The sequence below is a fragment of the Salmo salar genome, chromosome 17 (assembly GCF_965601325.2).
Source record: "Salmo salar chromosome 17, fSalSal1, whole genome shotgun sequence".
Taxonomy (NCBI): domain Eukaryota; kingdom Metazoa; phylum Chordata; class Actinopteri; order Salmoniformes; family Salmonidae; genus Salmo; species Salmo salar.
In genome coordinates, this window is record NC_138307.1 from 15,434,433 (window position 1) to 15,455,000 (window position 20,568).

Sequence of the window (20,568 nt, forward strand, 5' to 3'; positions counted from 1 at the left end):
GTGATGCACACAGAAGGTGGAAGGCTAAATGTGATGCACACAGACAGTGGCAGGCTAAATGTGATGCACACAGACAGTGGCAGGCTAAATGTGATGCACACAGACAGTGGCAGGCTAAATGTGATGCACACAGACAGTGGCAGGCTAAATGTGATGCACACAGACAGTGGCAGGCTAAATGTGATGCACACAGACAGTGGTAGGCTACATGTGATGCACACAGACAGTGGCAGGCTACATGTGATGCACACAGACAGTGGCAGGCTACATGTGATGCACAGAGACAGTGGTAGGCTACATGTGTTGCACACAGACAGTGGTAGACTACATGTGATGCACACAGACAGTGGTAGGCTACATGTGATGCACACAGACAGTGCAGGCTACATGTGATGCACACAGACAGTGGCAGGCTACATGTGATGCACACAGACAGTGGCAGGCTACATGTGATGCACACAGACAGTGGTAGGCTACATGTGTTGCACACAGACAGTGGCAGGAAACATGTGATGCACACAGACAGTGGCAGGCTACATGTGATGCACACAGACAGTGGCAGGCTACATGTGATGCACACAGACAGTGGTAGGCTACATGTGATGCACACAGACAGTGGTAGGCTACATGTGATGCACACAGACAGTGGTACTGTAGACTTACTGAAATAATACAAATAAGAACTACAGTTGGATAACAACGTTAGATGAGTTAGTAGCTGCCAAAACCCCATCCATCCATCCACTAACTGGTAATCAGTTGCCTTGGGCTTTGTACAGTATTTCAACTGTAATAACAAATGTATGTGAATGGGTGCAATATTCTACTAGGTCTTTAATAATATGTTCATAGCCAGGCTATATAATAGGTGGATGTGATATCTCCACTATAATAATAATATTTGTATATTCAGTCTATATAATAGGTGGATGTGATATCTCCACTATAAAAGTAGCTATGTGGATGGGAGGCTGGGTGTAATATGTCCACTAGGCCTTTAATGGTAGGGTTACAGCCAGGGTATGATAGATAAGTGGGTGTATGTCCACTACAAAAAAAATGTTTCACAGCTAGGCCTATGAGAATGGGTGCACTATATCCACTGTAATAAAAGGTTTATAACCATGTGAAATGCAATATTATGTTATGTTCACTAGTGATTATCAGTAACTAACAGAAGTCCGATAGTACGGCTAGTTTAAGCAGATAGCTGGATAGCCTAGCCACGTTGTAATGTGCGCCTTTTACTCACCAGTAAGCTTAACTAGGAAGCAATATCTCGTCTCATGTAAAACTGCTGAAACCCCGCCCCTCCTCCTCTCTTTGTCTCCGCGGTACACGGATCTGGCGCTGTGATTTACTTCAGAGTTTAGCTAATAAACTGTAGTCGGTTTAGCTAATAAACTGTTTTCACTTGTTTAGCTGTCCTCTTCTGGAATTGGGCCCCGAGGACCGGAGAAAAGCCAGGATGACAGGGCGGAAACGGAACGAACCATAGACCAAGCCCAGAAGGAACGGTACGCTCGATTTAGTTTTCGCGCCGGCGCGCCGGTTGAGCAATTTTTTTTAAAATAGGGTGGTGGTTGCCTTTCTCTGTCTGTAAATTGATTTTTAAAATGTTCTGTTTTTACTTGTTTAGCTGTCCTCTTCTGGAATTGGGTTCCGAGGACCGGAGAAAAGCCAGGATGACAGGGCGGAAACGGAACGAACCACAGACCAAGCCCAGACAGAACGGTACGCTCGATTTAGTTTCCACGCCGGCGCGCCGGGTGAGAGGGTTTTTAAAACAGTGTGGTGGTGGCCTTTCTCTGTCTGTACATTGATTTGGAAAATGTTCTTTGCATTTTCCTTTCAATTTCCTACAAGAGCTTTAGAACATCGAAATACACATATCCAATCTAAAGACTACATCTGAGTTAAACGCAGGTTTGTTGTTACCATGTATTTATATCTTAAGTGCCAACAACATTGATGAAGCTAAACAGAGCAGGCCTGGGCTGAAAATAGTTGCATTTTGTAGTTTAGTAGAAAATAAAAACTTTTCAAATATTCGAGGTAGTCTAATATAGTTTATATAGTGTTTTAACTAAAAGCCAACTATATTGAACAAAAATATAAATGTAACATGTAAAAAGTGTTGGTCCCATGTTTCATGAGCTGAAATAAAAGACCCCAGAAATCTTCCATATGCACAAAAAGCTTATTTCGCTAATTTTTTTGTAGAAATTTGTTTACATCCCTGTTAGTGAGCATTTCTTCTTTGCCGAGATAATCCATCCTCCTAACAGGTGTGGCATATCAATAAGCTGATTAAACAGCATGAACATTACACAGGTGCACCTTGTGCTGGGGACAAGAAAAAAGGCCACTCTAAAATGTGCAGTTTTGTCACACAACACCACAGATGTATCAAGTTTTGAGGGAGCGTGCAATTGGCATGCTGACTGCAGGAATGTCCACCAGAGCTATTACCAGAGAATTAAATGTTAATTTCTCTACCACGTCATTTTAGAGAATTTGGCAGTATGTGAGTGGGTCTATGCCCTTGCAGGCCCACCCATGGCAGCACCCTTGCCAAGTCATGTGAAATCCATAGATTAGGGCCTAGTTTATTTATTTCTATTGACTGATTTCCTTATATGAACTGTAACTCAGTAAAATATTTGAAATTGTTGCATGTTGAGTTTAGATTTTTGTTAAGTATATTATCTTTGATATTCAAATACAGGTCTCAGGTATTTTGAATAGGCCTACCTCTCAGAAAACCAAATCATATTTTAAGGTAGCCTATTTGAATATATGCAAGCAAAAACATGTTTTATTGATGGCTGCCAGATATTTGATGAAGAGACCAAAACTACAACAGTTTGAATTCGTCTAAATATATGATCATAAATCAAATCAAATTTTATCGGTTGCATGCACATATTTAGCAGATGTTATTGCATATGGAGCTAAATGCTTGTGTTCCTATCTCCAACAGTGCAGTAATATCTAACAATAAACAACTAAACACACAAATCTAAAAGTAAAAGAATTGAAATAAAAAATATATGTAAGATCAGGGATATTGCCTCTGCGAATTGAAACAGGTCGGTATTGTGGTGAAATGGAAGAGGAAAGATGATGTAACTATTGTGACCTTGAAGAAATAGAGAATGAAACTCATTTTATCCTCTATTGCCCTTTCTACCATGATATACGCTTGCTCTTATTCCAGAAAGCACACCAGATATACCCTGGCATTATGTGGCTGAGCCATGAGGAGAGAGACCACCAGATATACCCTGGCATTATGTGGCTGAGCGATGAGGAGACAGACCACCACATATACCCTGGCATTATGTGGCTGAGCCATGAGGAGAGAGACCACCAGATATACCCTGGCATTATGTGGCTGAGCGATGAGGAGACAGACCACCAGATATACCCTGGCATTATGTGGCTGAGCCATGAGGAGACAGACCACCAGATATACCCTGGCATTATGTGGCTGAGCCATGAGGAGAGAGACCACCAGATATACCCTGGCATTATGTGGCTGAGCCATGAGGAGACAGACCACCACATATACCCTGGCATTATGTAGCTGAGTGATGAGGAGACAGACCACCAGATATACCCTGGCATTATGTGGCTGAGGAGAAACTGAAATGTTTTTTTGTCCATTGTGTATTTCTGTTTGCGGAATATTTAGATAAAGCCTGGAATAAAAGAAAAAGGGCTACCTATAATTAAATTGTAAAAATATTTAGCTTCTATATGTAGTAAATGGCACGTATGTATATAGACTGTGTATAGGCTTATGTCTCCCACATGAATCTTCTCTTTGTGCCAGGCTGGGTTCAAATGGCTTCTGTTTCTTTTTTTCTGTATTCATTTATCTGTATATGTTATGTATGTATGCGTGTGTATATATACAGTGTGTATGTATGCATGTAAATTATTGTACTGCTGTAGGGATAAAATTATTGTTTGGATAACCTTATTCACTATTATGTACTGATTTTTACCTTACATTGCCCTAAGGTGTGTGTTACCAGTCTGGCGCCACCTGTGCCAGACCCACGCATCAGGCCTCCAGTGCGCCTGTCCAGTCCGATGTGTCCTGTTCCTGGTCCACGCTCTCGCCCTGAGGTGCGTGTTACCAGTCTGGCGCCACCTGTGCCAGACCCACGCATCAGGCCTCCAGTGCGCCTGTCCAGTCCGATGTGTCCTGTTCCTGGTCCACGCTCTCGCCCTGAGGTGCGTGTTACCAGTCTGGCGCCACCTGTGCCAGACCCACGCATCAGGCCTCCAGTGCGCCTGTCCAGTCCGATGTGTCCTGTTCCTGGTCCACGCTCTCGCCCTGAGGTGCGTGTTACCAGTCTGGCGTCACCTATGCCAGCCCCACGCATCAGGCCTCCAGTGCGCATTCCCATTACAGAGCTTCCGGCGACAGTTCCCAGTCTGGAACCTCCTGAGATGGCCCGCAGTCCGGAGCCTCCTGAGACGGCCCGCAGTCCGGAGCCTCCTGAGACGGCCCGCAGTCCGGAGCCTCCAGCGACGGCCCGCAGTCCTGAGCCTCCAGCGATGGCCCGCAGTCCGGAGTCTCCAGCGGCGGTCCGCAGTCCGGAGTCTCCAGCGGCGGTCCGCAGTCCGGAGTCTCCAGCGGCGGTCCGCAGTCCAGAGCCTCTGGCAATGAACCACGGTTCGGTTCCTCCTCTGACGATCCACGGTCTGGTGACACAAAAGCGGAGGCATCAGCGGGAAAAAGCGGGGGCTACGCCCCGAACCGGAGCCGCCTCCTGTGATGCTGGATTCGCAGGAGAGGGTTCATCGTCCTGCACCAGAGCCGCCACCGACATTAGACACCCACCCTAACCCTCCCTTTTTTTTGTAATTTTTTTTGTTAGATGTTTTGCGTTCGGCGTCCGCACCTTTGGGGGGGGGGGTACTGTCACGTCCTGACCATAGAAGCTTTTATTTTCTATGGTAGAGTAGGTCAGGGCATGACGGGGTTGTGTCTAGTTTAGATTTTCTATGTTGTCATGTTCTTGTTTCTGTATTTCTATGTTTTTTTGGGATGATCTCCAATTAGAGGCAGCTGGTCATCGTTGTCTCTAATTGGAGATCATACTTAAGTAGTTGTTTTTACCACCTGGGTTTGTGGGAGATTGTATTTTGAGTAAGTGTATGTTGCACCTCTTCGTCACGGTTTGTTGTTTTGTTCATTCGTTTATTTGTATGTCGTGCATAGTTTCACAGTTATAATAAAATGTGGAACGATACACACGCTGCGCTTTGGTCCCATTCTTCAGACAGCCGTGACACACTCTTTATGCGATGTGCAATGCAGAGAACACTGGAAGAAGAATTATCACCTAATTACCACAGTTAATTCTTGTAATGTTTGATTATGTGTCAATTAATCCCATAAGGAATGGGTTGCCAATTGGCGATTTGACACGAAAATAAAATTTCATTAATTCATTTAATTCATTCATTCATATAGAAATATTAGGACGATCAGTGTCGGAGTATAAATATATATATACTTCGGACTCCGACATTGCTCATGCTAATATTTGTATATTTCTTAATATATTTCTTAATATACACTACTGCTCAAAAGTTTGGGGTCACTTAGAAATGTCCTTGTTTTTGGAAGAAAAGCAAATTTTTGGTCCATTAAAATAACATCAAGTTGATCAGAAGTACAGTGTAGACATTGTTAATGTTGTAAATTACTATTGTAGCTGGAAACGGCTGATTTTGAATGGAATATCTACATAGGCGTACCGAGGCCCATTATCAGCAACCATCACTCCTGTGTTCCATTGGCACGTTGTTAGCTAATCCAAGTTGATCATTTTAAAAGGCATAATGATCATTAGAAAACCCTTTTGCAATTATGTTAGCACAGCTGAAAACTGTTGTGATGGTTAAAGAAGCAATAAAACTGGCCTTCTGTAGACTAGTTGAGTATCTGGAGAATCAGCATTTGTGGGTTCGATTACAGGCTCAAAATGGCCTCCAGATACTCAACTAGTCTAAAGGCGGACAATTTTATTGCTTCTTTAATTAGCACAGCAGTTTTCAGCTCAAATGAAATTATATTTTATATTTTTCAAAGTAGCCACAGTTGTTGGCTGCTTTTCCTTCACTCTGTGGTCCAACTCACCCCAAACCATCTCAATTGGTGTAATCGGCCTGTGTGTAGCTGGTGTAGAGTCAGGCGCAGGACAGCAGATATGAGTAATCAACGTATTTACTCAAGTATTCACTAAATACAACACAATATACCGAAGTCGTGACAATTGGATTAAGGTTGGGTGATTTGTGGAGGCCAGATCATCTGATGCAGCATTAGACAGATTTCCACCGGTCTAATGTTCATTGCTCGTGTTTCTTAGCCTAAGAAAGTCTCTTCTTATTATTGGTGTCCTTTAGTAGTGGTTTCTTTGCAGTAATTAGACCATGAAGTCCTGATTCACACAGTCTCCTCTGAACAGTGGATGTTGAGATGTGTCTGTTACTTGAACTCTGTGAAGCATTTATTTTGGCTTTCTGAGGCTGGTAACTCCAACAAACTTATCCTCTGCAGCAGAGGTAACTCTGGGTCTTCCTTTCCTGTGGCGGTCCTCATGAGAGCCAGTTTCATCATAACGCTTGATGGTATTTGCGACTCCACTTGAAGAAACTTTCAAAGTTCTTGAAATTTTCCAGATTGACTGACCTTCATGTCTTAAAGTAATGATGGACTGTTGTTTCTCTTTGCTTAATATGGACTTGGTCTTTTACCAAATAGGGCAATCTTCAGTATACCACCCCTACCTTGTCACACAACTGATTGGCTCAAACGCATTAAGGAAAGAAATTACACAAATTAACTTTTACCAGGGCACACCTGTTAAATGCATTCCAGGTGACTACCTCATGCAGCTGGTTGAGAGAATGCTAAGTGTGTGCAAAGCTGTCATCAAGGCAAAGGGTGGCTACTTTGAAGAATCTCAAATATAAAATAAATGTTGATTTGTTTAAAACTTTTTGGGTTCCTACATGATTCCATATGTGTTATTTTATAGTTTGGTCAAAAGTTTTAGAACATCTACTCATTCAAGGGTTTTTATTTGTACTATTTTCTACATTGTAGAATAATAGTGAAGACATCAAAACTATGAAGTAACACATATGGAATCATGTAGTAACCAAACATTGCAGAATCTCAAATATAAAATATGTTTTGATTTGTTAAACACTTTTTGGTTACTACATGATTCCATATCAAATCAAACTTTATTTGTCACATGCGCCGAATACAACAAGTGTAGACCTTACAGTGAAATGCTTACTTCCAAGCCCTTAACCAACAGTGCAGTTCAATAAGAGTTAAGAAAATATTTACCAAATAAACTAAAGTAAAAAATAATAAAATAACAATAATGTGGATATATACAGGGGGTACCGGTACCGAGTCAGTGTGCAGGGGTACAGGTTAGAGGTCATTTGTACATGTAGGTAGGGGTGAAGTGATTATGCATAGATAATAAACAGCTAGTAGCAGCAGTGTAAAAACAAATGGAGGGGGGGGGGGGGGGGGGGTCAATGTAAATAGTCTGGGTGGCCATTTGATTACTTGTTCAGCAGTCTTATGGCTTTGGGGGTAGAAGCTGTTAAGGAGCCTTTTGGTCCTAGACTTGGCGCTCCGGTACCACTTGCCGATTCCATCTGTTATTTCATAGTTTTGATGTCTTCAAAGAAAAACCCTAGAATGAGTAGGTGTGTCCAAACTTTTGACTGGTACTGTGTATATATAAATGTGTGTGATGGGATGTATAGACATTATGCACAGTATATGGATAGAATAGTATAGTATATCTGAAGAATACGTGGATAGAATAGTATATGTACAGCAATAGTTGAATAGGATGGCCTTGACAATAATACAGTATATAGATATGTAGTGGGTAAAACAGTATGTAAACATTATTAAAGTGACCAGTGTTCCATGTCTATGTGGCAGCAGCCTCTAAGGTGCAGGGATGAGCAACAGGGTGGTAGCCGACTAGTGACAGTGACTAAGTTCAGGGCAGGGTAGTGATGTCTATTTAACAGTCTGATGGCCTTGAGATAGAAGCTGTTTTTCAGTCTCTCGGTTCCAGCTTTGATGCATCTGTATTGACCTCCTCTCCTTCTAGATGGTAGCGGGGTGAACAGGCCGTGGCTCGGGTGGCTGAGGTCCTTGATGATCTTCTTGGCCTTCCTGTGACACCGGGTGCTGTAGATGTCCTGGAGGGAAGGCAGTGTGCTCCCGGTGATGTGTTGGTCTGACCGCACCACCCTCTGGAGAGCCCTGCGGTTGCGGACGGTGCATATGCACACTAGCCACTTGAATAATGTTTAGTTACTGTTTTTTACATACGGTTTACCCGTGTTTCACCCATACTGTATTCTAGTCAATGCCCTCCTATGCAACTATTGTGTACATACCATTCTACCAAGGTATTCTTCAGATATACTACATAGTGTAGTATAAGGCTGCATCACAACCGGCAGTGATTGGGAGTCCCATAGGGCGGCGCACAATTGGCCCAGCGTCGTCCGGGTTTGGCCGGGGTAGGCCGTCATTGTAAATAAGAATTTGTTCTTAACTGACTTGCCTAGTTAAATAAAGGTTCAATAAAAATAAAATAAATAAAAAATAAATAAGGACATGGTTTGGAGGGCTCTTAGATATCTTAATATAGCCTAGAATTACATACATGAGGGACATGGAATCCCCTCAACATTAGACTACAACACTTTTGCAGCTCCAACATGACTAACAAATATAGTTTCATAATGAGTGACATCAAGTTCTTATGTGTTGTAACTGAGTATTACAATAGCAATATTGTTGTTACATAGGACTTTGGAAATTGCTTTATAATTGCATAATAATAGAGTTATTCCATAAGTGGAATAAGGAACAGTCACTATTCCTCGTGTACAGTAGTTAAAAACTCTCAGCTCATTGCTATCCAATTCAAATGTGATTACCAAAGTAATGTCACAGCATCCTAATAAAATGTTGCTCCAAAAGGTAATTTGTTTTATTACACAAGCACAGTTTAATGTTAAGTGTTCAGAGAACGCTAACAGTAACAAAATATGGCTATTAAGTGTTGAAAGGAAACTAAATATCCCAAAACTGCCTTCTTGAATCAACTATAGACAAGGTAGGTTGAAAATCATGTTAGTTTGTATTCTGAGTAAACTATCCCTTTAAAGATGGTAGACGTGTGTGTTTAGAAGTTGTTTTGGCCAAGCATCCAACTTGCTGTTTACAATGTTTGAAAAATGGCTTTGAATTGCTCTGCAGTATGTTCAGGTATCGTAAAATTAATTGCAGCTGCCAATCGTTTCAGTGGCATGTAGGAAGAGTCATACAGTAGTTGAGCGTCACAACTTATTTATACTTCTCTGTACAAAATATCATTGGTTACACTTGATTATGTACACCTGTGGCAATGGACATTCAGGAGAATGGACATTTACAAAATGTTTCTGATAGAAATGTATTGTGTAGATCCAATATTCTGTCAGATAGATTGGAATAGTATAGGAGTGTGTGTGCGCTCTATTCATTCTATTTCTATCTTCAACATGCAGTTCCAGATACAGCCCTGCCATTAGTTGAAGGCTGCCAATCCAATAGTTTCAGAAAAGTCTCACTTCCTGAGATCTGTATTCAAATATATGTAAAAAAAAAAAAAAAAAAAAAAGTAGTTGCTTTCTCAGATCCATATTCAAATAGTTAACACAAGTAGGTACTCAAGTAGTTTGGATAGTAACGTTCTTTGGTCTGTATTTAGGTTTAAGAAGTGGTCCGTTTTTGGAATCTGTATTCAAATAGTTGTAGTCACCTCTAAAGTAGCTAAGTAGCCCCCGGAAAGATTTGAACTTTCCACCAAGCAGTTAAAAACTAGATTTATCCCAGGTCTGAAACAGAGAGCACCTAAAATCACAACCTTTTGTTATGATTTCAATACCATCATTCAGCACGCACACCCACCCAGACAATCACCCACCCACCCAGACAAACACACACACAATCACAGTTCAGTAGTACTAGTAGCTAGGCGGTATTTGTAACAGCCACATAGCTACAATAAAAGACAGATGGAAACTTCTTCACCAGTCCTTTATTAGGTGTCTACAGAGAGCAGAAACAGTGACAACTACCGGGGCGTGTTCAGAACACACAAGGTTTCACAGCTTTGGAAACTTCTCTATAGAGCAGTTTGTGGGTGTGTTAAGAGGAACCACAAAACTACTACGTCTCATTACTTACTAGATCATTATAGGCTGTGTGTGTGTTATGATTCCCTACTGGCCTTATGCCCCCGTGTGCACTTGACCTGCTCACTCTGTCCCCTTCATGGATGTAAAAGCATTGGATTAAATCATGGACTTGAGTTTTCACCATGTCAAAATAATATCTGATATGATTTTCCTCACACCAGTCCATTCCTTTTAAATCCACAAGGTGGGATGAAGGTACACACTTCTGGGAGAGGAAGAGACATCAGGGTGGTGATGTTGGAGGGTGGTGGAGGGGGGGGGGGGGGGGGGTTGACAAGGTGGGGCTGTAGGAGGGGTGAGTTGAGTTGGAGATGGAGATGGGGGGTGTCAAGTTGAGGGTGGAGTAGAGTGGAGCGTAGAGGTAAGTCTGTAGGAGGGTTGAATGGAGTAGAGTGGAGCTGGAGGAGCGTAGAGGTAAGTCTGTAGGAGGGTTGAATGGAGTAGAGGTGGAGGAGCGTAGAGGTAAGTCTGTAGGAGCGATGAATGGAGTAGAGGTGGAGGAGCGTAGAGGTAAGTCTGTAGGAGGGTTGAATGGAGTAGAGTGGAGCTGGAGGAGCGTAGAGGTAAGTCTGTAGGAGCGATGAATGGAGTAGAGGTGGAGGAGCGTAGAGGTAAGTCTGTAGGAGGGATGAATGGAGTAGAGGTGGAGGGGAGGGGGGTTTGGCAGCAGCAGAGAAGTGTTTCTGTAAACTGAAAGGCGACAACTAGAATAGGCCTAGTTGTATAATAAGAGTCTTTAACGGTGGTAAGGCAACTGGTCAGACTACACAGAAAGTGATGAAACCCAACAGGAAGTGATGACAACAAACAGGACATGGCGAAATGACAAGTGCTACGGTGGGTTTTCCACTTTAGAAACGAGCTTCCTTCACAATAATCATAATATAAAGAAACAACCATGCACAACACGCATATGGAGAGCAAAAATAACCGCTGGGATGCAAACTTTAGTTTTCAAAATAACAGTTCTTCCATTTTATAGAGGGAAATACTTCATACCCACGCATCTCTGAATACTTTAAAGAGTAAAAGCACAACTTCCCTCTCTCTATCATTATCAGGCTTGACTGAGTAACTGGGTTAGAGCTGTTAGAGTCATTGGGTCTGGATGGGACTTGGTGAGGCAGAATCACAGTGAGGTTATTACTGAGTCATTACGTACTGACCAAGGCTTCTGCGCTGAGGTGGTGGTATGGGGGTTGCATAGTGTAGTAAACTGGTGTTCAAACACTGAATGGACCTGTCTCTGCAGGGGTTATTTCTGCAGGACCAGGCCACACGCGCACACACAAACACGCACACACACCGAGAGAGAAAAACAGAGAGAGAGAGAGAGAGGCCCAGGATGGGACTGTTTTTCAATACGTCATCCTCTACCGCTTTCTCTTCTGATTGGTCGAATGCCAGTTGATCCCCGCCCTGACTGACGCATCTCAGGCCTGCCAATAGATGCCCTTTCCGTCCGTCATCCCTCCTCTGGCCCTCTACTTGAGGAAGCAGTCCAGTTTCCTCTGGATGCTTTCGAAGGAGTCGGCTCCCATGTAGTCCGCCTGGCCCGCCTCCCATCGCTGCCTCCTCTCCTCACTGGACACCTGGGGCGCCTGGGGGGGAGGCGGGAGGATGATCTCAACCACACTGTCACAGACCTCCTCCTATAGGGGGTGGAGGGAGAGACAGGGGAGGCAAACCAGATGAGCGTTCTGAGACATGGAGAAATACTCACTAATACAAGGGCGGAGACAGCCATGAAGCATTTCCCCTCAACCCAAAGCATTGACCAATCAGCAGCTTCCTCTACAGAGAAACAGAACTAAGGGCAGGAGCCGGGGTCAGTGGGAGCGAAAAGCCAATCAGCTTCTTCCTGTTACCGTGGCAACTCCAATAAGCACAGCCGGCCGGGTTTCTAGAGTTGAACTAGGGTGTCAGAAGTATAGCACTACATCGGTGACTACATCACCACCCTACTGCAATATTATTATTGCACTACATAGGGCATATGGTGCCATTTCAGACATGCCCTTAGATTACCTGTTTAAAGTATCCATGAGAGACAGGGAGAGAGGTCACCATGTCAATGACTTGCCACTACAGAGGGTCAACACACACACACCATCATCATCATCAGCGACTGAAACCAGCAAATAGTGTACTTAAACTACTGTACGATTACACTGTACTCACATACACAAACTGTCCTGCAACAGTCCCCTCAAAACGCATACAGTGCCTTCAGTATGCATAGCCCTCGCCGTACTCCACATTTGGTTGTGTTACATCCTAAATTCAAAATGGATTAAATAGATTTGTTTCTCTCACCCATCTACACACCATACCCCATAATGACAAAATGAAATGGAGAAATATTTAAATTTACACAAGTAAGTTGTTATCCATCTGAGTCGAGACGTGTTAGAATCAACTTTGGCAGTGATTACAGCTGTGAGTCTTTCTGAAAAAGTCTAAGAGCTTTGCACACCTTGATTGTACATTATTTTATTTGTGTTATTCTTTAAGCTCTGTCAAGTTGGTTGTTGATCATTGCTAGACAGCCATTTCCAAGTCTTGCCATTGATTTTCAAGCTAATTTAAGTCAAAACTGTCGAACTAAACCACTCAGGAAAATTCAATGTCGTCTTGGTAAGCAACTCCAGTGTATATTTGACCTTGTGTTTTAGGTTATAGTCCTGCTGAAAGGTGAATTTGTATCCCAAGCAGACTGAACCTGGTTTCTCCTTTTGGATTTTTCCTGTGCTGAGATTTATTCAGTTTCTTTTTATCCTAAAAAACTCCCTAGTCTTTGCTGATGACAAGCATACCCATAACATGATGCAGCCACCACCATGCTTGAAAATGTGAAGAGTGGTACTCAGTGATGTGTTGGATTTTCCCCAAACATAACGCTTTGTATTCTTTGCCACATTATTTACAGTTTTACTTTATTTAGTGCCTTGTTGCAAACAGAATGCATGTTTTGGAATATTTTGTATTCTGTACAGGCTTCCTTCTTTTCACATTGTACATTAGGTTAGTATTGTGGAGTAACTACAATGTTATTGATCCATCCTCAGTCTTCTCCTATCACAGCCATTAAACTCTGTAACTGTTTTAAAGTCACCATTGGCCTCATGGTGAAATTCCTGAGCAGTTTCCTACCTCTCTTGCAACTGAGTTAGGAAGGACACCTGTATCTTTGTAGTGACTGGGTGTATTGATACACCATCCAAAGTATAATTAATAACTTCACCATGCTTAAAGGGATATTCAATGTCTGCTTTTTTATTTTTACCCATTTACCGATAGGTACCCTTCTTTGCGGGGCATTGGAATACCTCCCTGGTCTTTGTGGTTGAATCTGTTTGAAATTCACTGCTTGACTGAGGGACCTTACAGATAATTGTATGTGTGGGGTACAGAGATGAGGTAGCCATTCAGAAATCATGTTAAGACACAGAGTGAGTCAATGCAACTTATTATGTGACTTGTTAAGCACATTTTTACTCTTGAACTTATTTAGGCTTGCCATAACAAAAGGTGTTGAATACTTTGACTCAATTCATTTCAGCTTTTCATCTTTAATGAATTTATTTAAAAAAATCTAAAAACATAATTCCACTTTGACATTATGGGGTATTGTGTGTAGACCAGTGACAAAATCTCAAATGAATCAATTTTAAATTCAGGTTGTAACAACAAAATGTGGAAAAAGTCAAGCTGTGTGAATACTTTCCGAAAGCCCTGAACATATCTCACAAGTCTTGTTATGCATCTTTCAAGATTCAGAAACCATTGTCAGTACTGGAGATCTTAAGAAGAAGTACACACGCTATGACACACACACACACACACACACACACACACACACACACACACACACACCACACACACACACACACACACACACACACACACACACAACCTCAGTGCAGCCGGAGCAGAACAGTGCGTCTCCATATGAGTCTCTGAGAGCAGGTAGGACCCCAGAGGAGTAGAGGTTCCACCACTGAACCAGGAAGTCAGGGTGCAGGTCACCCGAGCCAGGGGTCAGGGTGTGACCTTTGACCTTCCCAGTCTGGGTGTCATAGGAGTAGCTCCACGGCTTCACCTTCCCCAGGAAGTGGACCACCTTAGCCTCATGACCGTACCTACAAACACACACACACACCAGAGGTTGTAAATCAAATCAAAATCAAATCTAATTTGTCACATGCGTCAAATACAACAGGCCTTACAGTGAAATGCTTACTTACAAGCCCTTAACCAACAATGCAGTTAAGAAAATACCTAAACAAAGTAAGAGATAAAAATAACAAATAATTAAAGAGCAGCAGTAAAATAACAATAGCGGGGCTATATACAGGGGGTACCGATACAGAGTCAATGTGCGGGGGACCTCCACCCTATAGGCTCTCATCGTTGTCGTTGATCAGGCTGACCACTGTTGTGTCATCAGCAAACTTAATGATGGTGTTGGAGTCGTGCCTGGCCGTGCAGTCATGAGTGAACAGGGAGTACAGGAGGGGACTGAGCACGCACACCTGAGAGGCTCCTGTGTTGAGGATCAGCATGGCAGATGTGTTGTTACCTGCCCTCACCACCTGGGGGCAGCCCGTCAGGAAGTCCAGGATCGAGTTGCAGAGGGAGGTGTTTAGTCCCAGGGTCCTTAGCTTAGTGATGAGCTTGGAGGGCACTATGGTGTTGAACGCTGAGCTGTAGTCAATGAATAGCATTCTCACATAGGTGTTCCTTTTGTCCAGGTGTGAAAGGGCAGTGTGGAGTGCAATAGAGATTGCATCATCTGTGGATCTGTTGGGGCGGTATGCAAATTGGATGGGTCTAGGGTTTCTGGGATAATGGTGTTGATGTGAGCCATGACCAGCCTTTTAAAACATTTCATGGCTACAGACGTGAGTGCTACGGGTCTGTAGTCATTTAGGCAGGTTACCTTAGTGTTCTTGGGAACAGGGACTAAGGTGGTCTGCTTGAAACACGTTGGTATTACAGACTCAGACAGGGAGAGGTTAAAAATGTCAGTGAAGACACTTGCCAGTTGGTCAGCGCATGCTCGGAGTACACGTCCTGGTAATCCATCTGGCCCAGCGGCCTTGTGAATGTTGACCTGTTTAAAGGTCTTACTCACATAGGCTGCTGCAGAGAGCATGATCGCACAGTCGTCCAGAACAGCTGATGCTCTCATGCATTTTTCAGTGTTACTTGCCTCGAAGCGAGCATAGAAGTTATTTAGTTCGTCTGGTAGGCTCGTGTCACTGGGCAGCTCTCGGCTGTGCTTCCCTTTGTAGTCTAATCATTTGCAAGCTCTGCCACATCCGACGAGCGTCGGAGCCGATGTAGTACGATTCGATCTTAGTCCTGTACTGACATTTTGTCTGTTTGATGGTTCGTCGGGGGGCATAGCAGCATTTCTTATAAGCTTCCGGGTTAGAGTCTAGCTCATTGAAAGCAGCAGCTCTACCCTTTAGCTCAGTGTGAATGTTGCCTCTAATCCATGGCTTCTGGTTGGGGTATGTGCGAACAGTCACTGTGGGGATGATGTCATCGATGCACTTATTGATGAAGCCAGTGACTGATGTGGTGTACTCCTCAAGAATCCCGGAACATATTCCAGTCTGTGCTAGCAAAACAGTCCTGTAGTTTAGCATCTGCTTCATCTGACCACTTTTTTATTGACCAAGTCACTGGTGCTTCCTGCATACATTTTTGCTTGTAAGCAGGAATCAGGAGGCTAGAATTATGGTCAGATTTGCCAAATGGAGGGCGAGGGAGAGCTTTGTACACGTCTCTGTGTGTGGAGTAAAGGTGGTCTAGAGTTTTTTTCCCTCTGGTTGCACATTTAACATGCTGATAGAATTGAGGTAAAACTGATTAAAGTTTCCCTGCATTAAAGCGCCACCTTTGGATGAGTGTTTTACTGTTTGCTTATGGCGGTATATAGCTCATTGAGTGCGGTTTTAGTGCCAGCATCGGTCCATGGTGGTATGTAGACAGCTACGAAAAATACAGATGAACACTATCTAGGTAGATAGTGTGGTCTACAGCTTATCATGAGATATTCTACCTCAGGCGAGCAAAACCTTGATACTTCCTTAGATATCGTGCACCAGCTGTTGTTTACAAATATACATAGGCAGACGCCACCCCGTGTCTTACCAGAGGCTGCTGTTTTATACTGCCGATAGAGTGTATAACCCCCAGCTGTATGTTATTAATTAATATCGTCGTTCAGCCACAACTTGCCGAAACATAAGATATTACAGGTTTTAATGTCCCGTTGGTAGAGTATAAGTGCTTTCAGTTTGTCCCATTTATTTTTGAGCGATTGAACGTTGGCTAACAGTACGAATGGCAAGGGCAGATTAGCCACTGGTCGCCTGATCGTCAAAATAAGTTACAAACAATGTGAAAAAACACACAAAATAGCACGGTTGGTTAAGAGCCCATAAAACGGAAGACATCCTCTCAGCCATCCTAAGTCTTAGTGTGTGTGCGTGTGGTGTTTTCGTTCTTGCGTTGCATACTTATAGAATAAATGAGGGTTAACTAGGAGAGAGTGTTTGTATATGTACTGTTTGTGACAAAGCTATACTGTATTTTGGGGTTGCCGGCAGTACCAGTGTTATTTCAGGGCAGGCCTGAGCCACTCCTCTCTTGAAACTCAACACCACACACCCTTTCAACTGACCTTGGCTTGGCTTATTAACGCCAAAACATGCACTCTTCTCCCTCATGCTCTCTCCTGATGCTCTCTCTCACTCGCACTTTTCTTCCTCATGATCGCGCTCTTTCACTCACTCTCTCCCTGACACTCTCTCTCCCTGACACACACACACACACACACACACACACACACACACACACGAGGGCAGGAAGCCAGGGATTTGGAGCTAAAGTGTGATGTATGAAATAACTACTACTGTGACAACACTGGAGTGTGTGTGTGTGTGTGTACCTACTGTTTGAAAGCTGGTAGATAGGTGTATATAGCGATGCTGCTGAGGTTGTAGATAAAAGGCAGGTGTTTGGAAATGTCTGCTGTTGACCAGGTATTGAAGAAACTGTTCAGAACTCCTTGGTCCCCACCTAGAGAGAGAGAGAGAGAGAGGGAGAGAGAAGGGGAGAAGGAGAGAGAGAGGTGGTGGGAAAGAGAGGTGGTGGGAGAGAAGGGGAAGAGGGAAGGGGAGAGAGAAGGGGAGAGGGAGAGAGAGTGAGAGAGGTAAAATGAGAGTGGGGAGGGGGAGAGGTTAGACGAGAACATGACAGGTATTTTAGGATCTTGTTGGCAGCAGAGTTTAAGGAAAGTCCATAGGAGATATAGCGTTTATTGCACCACCCCAGACTCTTTGTACCATGTATTTCATTCTGTACTGCAGCTGCTTGCTCTTGGCCAGGGCTTCCTTAAAAAACACATTCACACCTCAATGGGACAATAATAATAATAATAATAATAATAATACAGAACTCACCGTCAAAGCTGCCGTTCTCAGTGCAGTGTGTCATAAGGCTGCGGTATGTTTCATTGGATGGTTTAAAGACAAACACGCCGGAGTTGAAACAGTCTGGCCAACCAGGATCAGGCGCAGCAGATAACTCCTCCCTCTCAAACAGCTCATCGATGTTGGACAACACCTGCGTACACACACACAATATAGAGCCTTAATACAGACTTGCTGTAATTTGTACTGAGTAAGGAGTGTGAGTACGCGTATGCTCACCAGTGTGTCTGCGTCCATAAACACACACTTGGTGTAGTGTGTGAGTGTCCAGCAGTGCAGCTTGGTGAAGGTCACTCCGAGGTCTGGTCTCTTCATCAGGGCCAGATGGGCCGTGTCCCCAGAGTCCAAGATATCCACCACACACACCTCGTCATAGATGCTACTCAGCATGGCCCTGCAACACACACACACACACGGTTTGAGTTGTGTGTTACCTGCTCAGGTGTACTCAGGCCTGGACAATACAAAACTAACAGAGACAAGGCCATGGGTGTGTCAAACACTGAACATAGATCATGGTGTGTGTATATATATATATATATATATATATATATATATATATATATATATATATATATATGAGTGCAAGCGTGTGTATGTGTTACCTGCAGGGCTCTGCTACGTGTGGTCCAATCAGAACCACCAGTTGTTTGGTTGTGTTATGGTTGCGTAGCGACCTCCCCAGAACCATTGCTCCTTTGGCATAGTTGTCATTTGTGGCCAGAGTCACATATGCTTGGTCTAATCACACACACAAGTATCTGACTAGTTCATTGTAAATAACACTGGAACAGAAAGAGAAAACAGCTTCTGTCTGGCACCTGAACCCTCTCTACAAGACTTATATCGGTACTTCATATCAGAACGGCCTATAGGGAGTACAGCTAGGGTAACCATAAACCCTCTACCCGTCCCTACCATAGAATAGCCCTATAGCTTACACACTGTACTAGAACTGTCATATGTCAACTTGTGGTGGTAATGTCAAAGGCAGTTCTGCACGAGCCGTTTCCACTTGTGAGATTGGCCATACAGACAAGACACACGTCGTGTTTAAAACGAGTGACGATTTATTTGTCAAGGATTAAAAACCACTGCGTGTGATCTCTCGGGTAAAAATTGTAGAATACATGGGCATAAAGCGAAAGTGCGTGTTTGATATATCCCTACGCAGAGAGTAAACAAGTGCACACTTCGGAATGGAGGAGAGAGGGAATTCAGCAATGGCCGAGCCGCACGTAGGCACAGACACTGCAGGACCGTAAACACAACAAGCACACGATGTACTTTCAATTTAAGTCAACATATTTGTTGCCTACGTGGATAACGTTACTTTAACTACATCGCGGCATAAAACGAGAATCTACATATAAATGGGAGGACTGTGCAACTGCGTGGAATATGCGCACGCACCAAACCATATATAATCAGTGTTGCTGAAAGATGGCAACACAAAGCTACTGGAATTTTCGTGTGATTCGGCTATAGCTCCAAAGCATAGCCTAATATAATATTATCAAACCATAATAATATAAAAACTGTTTAATGGTTATAGACTATTCCTTTCGTCCTTATTAACCGACTGTACGCTGTCTTACCCGCCATGGTCCGTTATTCGGTGTGGCCGTAGCTCGGGAGGGTCTGGAGTGCAAGATTCGGTGTTTAACGGGAGTTTTTCGGTGGCAACAGAGCTAGAAGACACAGCTGTCGACTGTCAAGAGGACGAAATCAAGTCAAGAGGCCATATTCTGCGTCATGTGATCCGTGACAGCGCACACGCCCCCCCCCACAATACACACACAAACACACGCATGCAATTTAGAATCGAAATGTTTGCCAGTTTTCGTGATTATTTCAGTTTTATTACAGTTTTTAAATAGATATTTGATCTTAAGGATAGGCCTAATGATCATACTTGTTCACAAGAACGGAAAGGTCAAATAGCGGTACATAATACGACTATATCAACATCTATCAGTGTTGTTTATCAACCAGTTCTCTGCTGCCAATGACTGGAACGAACTGCAAAAATCCCTGAAGCTGGAGACTTTTAGCTCCCTCTCTAACTTTAAGCATCAGCTGTCAGAGCAGCTTACCGATCACTGTACCTGTACACAGCCCATCTGTAAATAGCACACCCAACTACATCATCCCCATATTGTTATTTATTTATTTTTGCTCTTTTGCACCCTTGTATCTCTACTTGCACATCATCATCTGCACATCTATCACTCCAGTGTTAATGCTAAATTGTAATTATTTCGCCTCTATGGCCTATTTATTGCCTAATCTTACTACATTTGCACATACTCCACATAGACTTTTTCTATTGTGTTATTGACTGTACGTTTGTTTATTCCATGTGTAACTATGTTGTTGTTTTTGTCGCACTGCTGTGCTTTATCTTGGCCAGGTCGCATTTGTAAATGAGAACTTGTTCTCAACTGGCCTACCTGGTAAAATAAAGGTGACATAAAAAAATGAATAAAAATAAACAAATATTTATGGTAAGTAAGAGCTTGCTAATTGTTTATAAGACCAGTTCCCGTGTTCCTTTAGCGACTCTTAGTAGTGAGATGTTGTATCTGCACCCTGGGCTGACTAAACGAGGAAATATTATATACATATATTTTCTTTGGTGCTGGCTGAGCGAGGGGAAATTATAAGTAGCCTACGTCAATTTCTACTTTTACCCGATACACTGTAATTTATATATTTTCAAAAGCGTACGTCC

At 43.1% G+C, this 20,568-nt stretch overlaps 3 protein-coding genes across 7 annotated transcripts in view; 1 reads left to right on the plus strand and 2 right to left on the minus strand.

Annotated features, from left to right (window-relative positions):
• The window catches only part of LOC106595887 (serine/threonine-protein kinase PAK 2), a 34,931-nt gene extending 33,438 nt beyond the window's left edge, over nt 1–1,493 (minus strand). For both annotated transcript variants that reach the window (XM_082963494.1, XM_082963492.1), the window contains exon 1: nt 1,253–1,493. The gene's annotated coding sequence lies outside the window, so the exon portion shown is untranslated. The remainder of the gene's footprint in view (nt 1–1,252) is intronic.
• On the plus strand, nt 1,306–9,057 carry LOC106575441 (uncharacterized). 3 transcript variants are annotated; one of them, XR_001321778.3, is made up of 3 exons: nt 1,306–1,517; nt 1,640–1,734; nt 8,181–9,057. XR_001321778.3 is itself a non-coding variant. In XM_014151938.3 (3 exons), the coding sequence occupies exon 3, from the start codon at nt 4,102–4,104 to the stop codon at nt 4,861–4,863; it is 762 nt and encodes a 253-aa protein (XP_014007413.2). In that variant the 5' UTR covers nt 1,306–1,517; nt 1,640–1,734; nt 4,030–4,101; the 3' UTR covers nt 4,864–5,270. The 3 variants fall into 3 exon arrangements, 1 of the variants encoding a protein (XP_014007413.2); XR_001321777.3 differs by lacking the exon at nt 8,181–9,057 and adding an exon at nt 3,221–4,020; XM_014151938.3 differs by lacking the exon at nt 8,181–9,057 and adding an exon at nt 4,030–5,270.
• Nucleotides 9,058–10,151: 1,094 nt separating this feature from the next.
• LOC106575442 (glycogenin-1) lies at nt 10,152–19,616 on the minus strand. Of its 2 annotated transcripts, XM_014151939.3 has the most exons (7): nt 19,433–19,616; nt 18,440–18,575; nt 18,054–18,228; nt 17,805–17,967; nt 17,295–17,421; nt 14,243–14,468; nt 10,152–11,978 (listed from the first exon to the last, which is right to left on the minus strand). In XM_014151939.3, the coding sequence occupies exons 1-7, from the start codon at nt 19,437–19,439 to the stop codon at nt 11,811–11,813; spliced, it is 1,002 nt and encodes a 333-aa protein (XP_014007414.1). In that variant the 5' UTR covers nt 19,440–19,616; the 3' UTR covers nt 10,152–11,810. The 2 variants fall into 2 exon arrangements, with proteins under 2 accessions (XP_014007414.1, XP_014007415.1); XM_014151940.3 differs by lacking the exon at nt 18,440–18,575 and having other exon boundaries at nt 19,433–19,596.
• Nucleotides 19,617–20,568: the final 952 nt, after the last annotated feature.